The sequence below is a fragment of the Rhinopithecus roxellana genome, chromosome 8 (genome assembly GCF_007565055.1).
Source record: "Rhinopithecus roxellana isolate Shanxi Qingling chromosome 8, ASM756505v1, whole genome shotgun sequence".
Classification (NCBI taxonomy): Eukaryota; Metazoa; Chordata; class Mammalia; order Primates; family Cercopithecidae; genus Rhinopithecus; species Rhinopithecus roxellana.
Window position 1 is genome coordinate 103,627,012 of NC_044556.1, and position 9,439 is coordinate 103,636,450.

General features: G+C 40.7%; 1 protein-coding gene across 1 annotated transcript; it reads right to left on the reverse strand.

The window, feature by feature from the left end:
* Window positions 1-6,757: 6,757 nt before the first annotated feature.
* On the reverse strand, window positions 6,758-7,414 carry LOC115899289 (60S ribosomal protein L29). Its single transcript, XM_030937252.1, has one exon. The coding sequence runs from the start codon at window positions 7,382-7,384 to the stop codon at window positions 6,917-6,919; it is 468 nt and encodes a 155-aa protein (XP_030793112.1). The 5' UTR covers window positions 7,385-7,414; the 3' UTR covers window positions 6,758-6,916.
* Window positions 7,415-9,439: the final 2,025 nt, after the last annotated feature.

Consider the following 9,439-nt stretch of genomic DNA (forward strand, 5'->3'; position numbering starts at 1 on the left):
AATGGAGTTATGGGCTGTCTTCATTTTCTCTTTTATTCTCCACAAACTCTAATTTTTTGAAATTTCTTTGACTTATCAATTAATTTTGCATTGTAATATAGGTATGGAAAAAAGAGATTACATTTTCCTTAGCTTGCATTAAATGTCATAGAAATATATGTATTTATTCTCTAATACATGAAAAAACTTGTTTCATAAAATGTCTAAAAACATGAGGACTAGTACTATGTAATTTTGCTGTTAGTTTTTTTTTATTTCCTCAAATAGAAATCCTGATTATACAAATTTTTTAAATAAAATCTCATTTCCTGAGAAGGAAAACATAACTAATTGAGAAATTAAGATCATGTAGCAATGCAAGGCACAGTGTGGAATGCAGCAGTTTTGGCTTCCGACAGGAGACCCAAGTAGATGGTGCACAGTGATAGGGACCTCAGCCTTAACATGTGCTGGCCTGGGGGACAAGCAGTAGGCAATGGAACAATTTAAAACAATGGTGGTTGGGCCGGGCGCGGTGGCTCACGCCTGTAATCCCAGCACTTTGGGAGGCCGAGGTGGGCGGATGACGAGGTCAGGAAATCGAGACCATCCTGGCTAACACGGTGAAACCCCGTCTCTACTAAAAATATTAAAAAATTACCCCGGGCATGGTGGCAGCGCCTGTAGTCCCAGCTACTCGGGAGGCTGAGGCAGGAGAATGGCGTAAACCCGGGAGGCGGAGCTCGCAGTGAGCCGAGATGGCGCCACTGCACTGCAGTCTGGGTGACAGAGCGAGACTCTGCCTCAAAAAATAAAAATAAAAAATAAAGAATAAAACAATGGTGGCAAAAACTGTAACTTTACATGACCACCAACTATCAAACTTTATTAAAGACCTTTTTTTAATTAAAAAAATAGCAATAGCAATAGATTTTGCTGTTCTCAAAAGCAGCAACTCTATTGAAAATGAGGGAAGGCTGTTTTGTTGTTCTTAAAGAATGTTCTTAAAGAATGCAAGGATCTCCAAATATTACGTACGATGTTGTCATTTTTACATCTCATTCATACACATGTGCATAGGCATATGGATATACTTTTAAAGGGTATATACATGAGTAAAGTCTTTGCCTTTTTCCTTAACTTTATTTTCTATATTTTTGTATACCCAAATGACTCCCTCCCCATCTATGTAATTCTGTGCATGCGTGTGTGTGTGTGTGTGTGTTGGTGTGTGTATGTATGTGTGTCTTTCTGAATTTTGGGTTTTTTTTCCTAAGTGGCCTTATTCAGTATTGCTGTTGTGGGTCATTGAGTCATAATATTAAATGAGTTATCTGTATCTGTGCTAAGGTAAGAATATATGTCAGAAAATTTAGTGAAATAAAGTAAAGCAAATGTTAATAAAATCACTGCCATTTTACTTTTCCGTTTATGTTTATCTGATCAGGCTGTTAAGAGCAAGAGTTCCTGTTCAATCTGTATAAATTTCTCTATCACTGGAAAGAGCAATGAGACTTTGGATTTACCTGTTTTACAAGAAAAACACTTGGAATATAGAAACCAAATCCCCTGGCTTTAAACTAATACCATGTCAACCTGATAACAAATGTTCTGGCAGCATAAAGCAACAGCAGTTTGTGTGGCCAAGGCAATGAAAAAGGTTGCAAATTTTAAATCCCCCACAAACGTATTCGTTCATTAAAATTTAGCTATTTGTGTTGTAAGTCTTTTCAGTGCTGTGTGCCTGAGTTCATTTAAGTCAACTTAACATCTGCTTCTGCTTGGAATTAGTCACCAGACCCACTAACTCGAACTGGATTCGCTAGAGTAGAAAGTAAGTGGTCCTCTTAGATATGGTGAGATCCTACTCTCCTCCCCTGCCCTATCTACAGGGCACAATTGCCTCCCAGTAACTGAGTATACCATTTCCAAAGCCCACCCTCTTGGAGACATGCAAGTCTACAAGTTAACTGAGTAAAATCATCTCTTTCCCATAGGTAAGTCAAATTCTGAAACCACATACCATACCATTTTAAAAGCTTTTTTTCTTTTATCCAAATTTACTGAAAATATTGAGATAGGAAAAAATAAATCCGAATAACTAGCATCCAAATAGCAGACAGTTCCCACAGCATCTAGGCTAGACTGGTTAAATAAATTGAGGCACTCCCATATTCTTCACGGGTCTGAAAACTTCACTGTGAAGGAGGTCTGCATTCCAAGAAGCACCATTGTATGCTTTGGCATCAAAGTTTCCTTGCCTGTAATGATTACCTCCATTGTTTGTCAGTCAACATTATTGCTTAACTTCTTTGGAGTTTGGACATCATCATTTCTTTGAATTGTTTTTAAATGAAGAAGGATAGTAATAATGAGTCCCAGGATGCAAATTTACATGAAAGTGAAAATCATTAAGATGGAGCAAAAGTTTTGAAAAATGGGAGATGCCAAAGGTAAATTAAACCTACTACTTAAGTTTCCTTGACCTGTGCCTATCACTAAAACAGATAACCACCACATGAGTAGCTAAAAGGCACATCTCCCACTGTCGATTTTAATATGGGAGCTCTAGCAAATTGAGATCAGGAGAAGAAATGTTGGAAGTCTGGCTTCATTTCTGTTGTGAAGATTAGCACCATAATCTTGGTATTCTTAAAGAATAAAACCTTGTGGTGTGATGTAGATCTCAGAGTAACTGAATCTGCTAAGTAACCTTCACGTCACTTGGAACATGAAGTTCCTTCAAGAAGGCAAGACTGTTAGGAATGTTGATGGAATATATGTTCACACTGGCTTTTTAAAATGTAGACCAGAAACTTCTCAAGTGTTCTTCATACTCTAGGGATGGAATAAGGCTACATATTAACTTCTGTTTGTTCTCAAACATCTTATAAATAACAGAGAAAGCAAGGAAAGCATCCATTGTAACTTTCATATGTACAAATCCTAATGGTAACTTGAAGAACCAATAAAAAAAAAGAGAGAGTTACGGACTGAAGGGGCATCCTAGGAAGATATCCAATAACAAGTCTGAATGTTGTATCACTGAAATTGGTAATGTATCAGCAGAATTCCTGTTGATGAAGCCACAAGGAATGGCTTCAATATGTAGAATATTTGAAGGGTATTGATCCTTACAACTTTGGAAAAAATTTAGAAATGTTTTTTAGATATTCTGCTGTTCTCTGTTCTTAAACATTTTAAGCCTTGATCTCATTCTTACATATCAAGAGTTCCTTTTATTTTCTTCCAAAAGGCTTACTTGCAAGACCATAAAATTGACAACAGCTTTGCTCAGAAAAGCCTAACTCTTAGCTCGAGATTAATTAAAAAACAAAAACAAAAAATGAAAACACTGACTTTTAAACCTTAATGTCATATACTGCCAAACCAGAAACACTTCCACAGACACACACATACATATGTGTATATATTACAATGTGCCAGGAATATGGTTAATCCTCCAAGCAATTCAGTGAAATACTGTTGCTCTGAGTCTTCTGAGAAACATTTGCCAAGAAAGGATTATACATGCAAGGATTTTGTAGAGAAAACGCTAGTGAAAATAATGATTAAAGAGCAGAAGAAGGTTGGAGAACCAACACACAGAAATGCAAGACTGACTCTGAGCGAAAAAGAGAAAGAAAGTAGAATGAAAGCATCCTCAGTACCTTGTAGTCTAAGGAAAGCCCAGCCTGGCCTTGGGGAGTTCTCCAGCTAAAGCTGGCCATCAGAAAAGTTCCATGTCTTCCAGGATTGAACCTACCTAGTATCCTTGCTACACTTGAGGATTTCAAAGTCCAGTACCCGGGGCCCTTGGGCAATCACACTCACTGTATTTGGAGGTCCAAAGGGGAGATAACCGTAAGTCATCCCTGTCTCGTGCAGATCTGCTTTACACGAGTTTGAGGAGCAATTTCTCTGTGGTTCCAGTGGTCCTTTCCTCTTGAAGTGAACACAGAATGTTAGTGAAATGAACTACAGCTCCTGTCATTGTACTTAATCTCAGAGCATCAGCTGATCCTCCTCTCTCCCACTTTAGCCATTCTCACTTCCCCTCACCCTCAGCTATAACCTTGCAGGTCCTGATGGCTTCCATGTTAGTGTGATCCAAATCTTATATCTGGGAGTTTGGAATACCTGATAATCAAAGCCTTCTCATTCCAAATTGCTACAGATTTCAATTTATAGGTCCAATGTGGCAAGTAAGACTAAGAAACTTCCAAATGAATCCCTTGGGCTCCACATATTTCTCCCTGATGTCATTGTATAATAGTAGCCCTACCTCCTACTCTTGATCAGGCCTATTATCCATCATGGTAAGGCAGTTCATCTTTTCATCTGCTGGTCCTTGAGCAAAAGATATTCAATGTACTGATGGCAATCCTAAGGTATTGCTCAATGGGAAGGACTCTTGCTGTGTCCCTTGCAAGAGTGTTCTTTCTTTGAGGGCCATGGCCTCTGATCCTGGTAGAGCTCAAAGTTGCATATATGAGTCATACAAAATGTTCCAGTAGATCATAGGGGATGATGGTGAGCATAGCCATTCCTTCTTCAGTGACTTGGTTCCTGGACCCTGCATCCTTCCTATTGAAGAAGTAGTACTATCGAATGCTCTCTAATTAAAAATACATTGTATTCTATAAAGTTGACATCTTTTCAACATGATCTCTCCACACTGGCACTTCAGCTGTGCCTTTAGAAGGCCTTTCCAGTATTGTACAGAGTTGGCCACCTCTGGATGGAGGGGTATACGTGATAACAGATGAATCACGTAGTCATAGGCTCAATCCTACACCCCCTTCTCTGGACAAAGCGTACTCAGTATGAGATTCTAAGTCTATAGATCAGTTATTCCATCAGTTCCTGGATAATGGTGATAGCTGATCCTTTACAGGTGGGAAAAGTAAACACATACTTGCAGTAGGTGTCTGTCCCAGTGAGGATAAACTACCAGAACTTTTATGAAAGAAAGTGCCTGATGTATTCAGTTTCCCATCAAGTAGCTGGGTGGTCTTCTTGAAGAATGGCCTTATCAGGGGATCAGGGTTGGTTTTGCTCCTGATGAATTGGACCCTCACAAGCAACAATATCTGGTTTGAATTTTTGTCCCTGTCCAAATCTCATGTCGAATTGTAATCCCCAGTGTTGGAGGAGGGGCCTAGTGGAAGGTGATTGGATCATGGGCGTGGACTTCCACCTTGCTGTTCTTGTGACAGTGAGTAAACTTTCATGAAATCTGGTTGTTTAAAGGTGTGTAAGCACCTCCCGCTTCTCTCTCTTCCTCCTTCTTTGGCCAAGTAAGACGTGCCTGCTTTCCTTTCACCTTCTGCCATGATTGTAAGTTTCCTGAGGTCTCCCCAGCCATGCTTCCTGTACAGCCTGCAGTATTGTGAGTCAATTAAACTTCTCTTCTTTATAAATTACCCCGTGTCAGCTAGTTTTTTTTATAGCAATGCAAGAACAGACTAATGCAATATCTAAACCAGCTTTGGCAAATGAGATTCCCTCATGTTAGATCCCTACATAGTCTTCCTCTCTGCTGCCATGGTCACTCTATTTATGTGATTATATTGTCAGTAATGAGGTGGTCAGTGATAAAGCCTTGCTAATATCATTGGCTGAATTGTTTCTTCCTTTGATTGTTCTGTGTGTTTCTGTGGGGAAATGCTGGTCTGTGATAGCATGTGATAGAAAATTCTTTACACTTTCTGTACACTCTCATATGTTCATCTATGTGCCTCTACCCCATATCTCTTTGTTTCTGATTTTAGTGTCTTTTTTCTTTCAGACCACTGACCACATGGCTGGGTCATTGACCACTGCTCAGGAATCTGTAGATATTCTCATCTTAGGACATTTACTTTTCATAAAAGGGAATGACCAGGTACACTGCTCACATCTCTGTCCTCTTCATGGCTTTTCAAGGCCACCCCCGAATATAGCTGGAATGCAGTGGTGTCCATTTTTGGCTTACATCTGTGCTTCGAGCTGGCCCATCCATAACATAAGCTTAATTTTTACCTCCTTTTTCAGCTGGCCACACAGGACCTCCCATATGACCATAAATGTAAGCCAGAGGGGAAGCACTGATGCAACTGTACTTGGTGATGAGGGATTCTGGGCCAAATATTCATGTCCTCTGCCCCTGATTAAGCTTGAACTCAGATGTACCATCTCCATCTTCAGTGAATTTCTGCCATGTATGTCCAGCGTTATGACTTGGAAGGTCTAACAGAATGTATCTCATAATTAGTAATTCCAAGCACATGGTGACATTATTGTGAACTGTTCTGATTTTCTTTTCTAATTAGAACAAAAAAGAATACAGTTACCAAATCAATGGCTATATACCATGTACCTGAGGCCTTATTAATCTGCTCAAGCAATAGCAGCACATCTGGAACAGCAGAAGCCATCAGGGCTACTATTTGAATATAATCTATGTTCATTCTCCAATATGAATCAAATAGTGAATTAAATGGAAATCTGGTAACAACCAGCAACCCTTCATCCTTTTGGTCTTTAATGGTGGCGTCTCTGCCCTTTTTCCTAGGATACAATATTGATTTTTTAGCTACTCTCTTGGTCAAAGAGAGACAATTTTAAAGGCTTCCATTTTTCTTTTCCCATTGCGATGTCACTTACTGAATAAACCAGATGCTCAATATGGTGATTGCTCTAATTGCCAAGTCTAGAAAAAGTTACTAGGTGTGTTCATGGATCTAGTAGCACCACTGTGAGGTGAATTTTAGTCAGGACTTCAGTTATCTTTTTCTTTTTTTTTTTTTTTTTTTTTTTTTTTAACAAATCCTGCCTCAGGTTTATTTGTACAAACAGCACAGGAGGACCACAGCGCCATGCAGATGGCAGCCCGGAGGTGGGGATGGGGGGGTCGCACCAGTCCTTCTGTCCTCACGTTGGCACACAGAGATACCTACTCTGTAGCCTTTGTAGTGGCCTGGGCACCTTTGGGAGCCTGAGCTGGAATTGAAACTGGAGCTGCAGCCTGAGCCTTGGTTTGATCCTTGGCCTTGGCCTTTGGCCGGCACAGCCGGAGCCCCTTGGCAATGCGAGCACGAGCACGCTTCCCAAGCTTGGGGTGGGCAATGTAGGCAAGTCGATCAAGCTTGCGGCTGACACCCTTTGGGATCTTGGGCTTAACCTCCTTGGGCTTTACGAGGGCCTTGACAGCCTCGGCACGTGCACTCATGGCCTTGGCATTGTTGGCCTGCATCTTCTTTAGGCCCTTCTTGTTGTGCTTCTTGGCAAAGCGCATGTTCCTCAGGAACTTGGGGTCCACCCCCTTAAGAGATTCATATCTTTGTGATCGGGGTTTCTTGATACCATTTCTGTGCCATTTTCGGGACTGGTTGTGTGTGGTGTGGTTCTTGGACTTGGCCATGTCTGCACCTTTAGCCGCTGCTCCCGAAGCTCCTCCAGTTATCTTTTTCTTAAGCCTCCATTCTAAAAAGAGAGCCTGTGACTACTCTTTTACTCTTTAGGTATTAATATCAACATAGACCTCATGTCAAATAGTCCTTGAAACTTCTTGGTGATTGCTGTATTGCAAATGTGTCCCCCATGGGTCATGTGTTAAACACTTATTTCCCAATGCAACAGTGCTGGAATATGGGGCTTCATAATAGGTAATTCGGTCATGAGGAGTCTGCTATCATGAATAGATTAATGTCATCATGAAGAGAGTAGGCTAGCTATAAAATTGAGCTCACCCCTCTCTTGCTCTATTGTTCTCACTTTCTGTTGCTCTTCCATCTTCTGTCATGGGATGAGGCAGCAGGAAAGCCCTTGCAAGATGCCAACACCATACTCTTGTACTTCCCAGCCTCCAGAATCATAAGCCAACTAAATTTCTTTTATTATAAATAATCCATCCTATGGTATTCTGTTATAGCACCATAAAAGAGACTAGGGCAGTAGTGATCCCCCTTTCCTCAATATATGCCCACCTGATTAAATGTCTATAAGCCCTTTGGGAAAGGACTAGGAGAATTGTCAGAGTATATTTTTGCCATGACATTGTATGGTTCTTCTGGTAGGGGTTTATCATTCCTAAGTCTATGGGTTCTGCATCTGAATGTTGGTTCAGATCTGACCACTAAGCAATACATTGTCAGTTGTAATTGAAATGATCACCTTCAGCCTTTTGCTCCTCTATTCTTGTCCTTCTGTTCCATTATAGATATTAAACAGCACTTCTGCTGGCTGCCCATTAATTTTCCCCTAGGGACACTGTACTCTATTAATCATTTCCATGACTTTCCAATTCAAGCCACTACTCTCCAATTCAAGCCCTCATAAGCTGATCCTTAAAGATTGTTATGACAAGTGAAGTCTTCTGCCTTCTGTTGTTTAAATGTCACCAACTGGCTTCTATTACTTTAGAGCTCCATTACTCCTACGGCTGTTAAGGAACTTAGACCTGTGACAACCTCTCTATACTTTGCCTTGAATCTCCAGAAGAAAACCACCGCTTAAATTCTTTGTGATGTTTGTAGCACTCTCACCAGGGCATTGCTGGCAGTCTTGGTGAATGGCGTGTCCTCTGAGCCCACTCATGGAACATAATTCTCTGGTGAGTATTCTGGTCAAATATAATGTATCTATTCTATCATGCCCACTTCCTGCTTTCTCTGTTTGCTTTGTCTTCTCTGTCAGGGCAACTCAGGCATTCCATTTCGCTGCGAGTTGGCCATCAATTTATGCAGTCTTTATACAATTGATGCAGATCCCCCAGAAATGCCCCCCAGTCACTGCATTCTTGCTTATCCAACCTTAAATTCCAGCCCAATCTGATCAAGGCTCATGCTGGTACATCCAGGTTATGCTTGCATTCTTTAGATCTCTTTCTTTCCTTAACATTTCTTTCTTCTTGTATCATGTCCAAAATCTCCCCTGCTGGGATCATGTTATATTAGCATTATCAGCCTGGCAGTCAGAACAGAAGGTAGAGGAACATCTTAGAGGGCACCTGTTACCTAGTTTGGAAGATGCTGTTGCTGCATCTTTTAGCACAACAGAAGTACCAGCTCTTATCAAGGAAGGGTAGGTCATGTCTAAAAGTCCAGGAGTCTGGGGAGGAGAAACAGGTCACACAGTCAACATCCTCATGGGCCTCAAATGTCTTGGTTCAATGTTTCAGAATTCCAGTTTTCCCACCAGGACCCTGACCTTTGCACAATAGACCTACCTGCCTTCATGGAGTGTCCAAAAGTCTTGGGAGGTTTGCAATTCCACTGATTGAGTTGTAAGCTTGTCATTCAACTATATCTCTTCTTTTACTGCAAGAGAGAAGGCTCTTTTCATAAGCCATCACAGAGGTCTTTGGTTCTCACACTTAGCCATAAACTGCTAATAGTCCTCAGTCTTCTTTACTCTTTTGAAGGGCATCAATACAACCTAGAATCAATATCACTATGCTGTTTTTATAGACATTGCT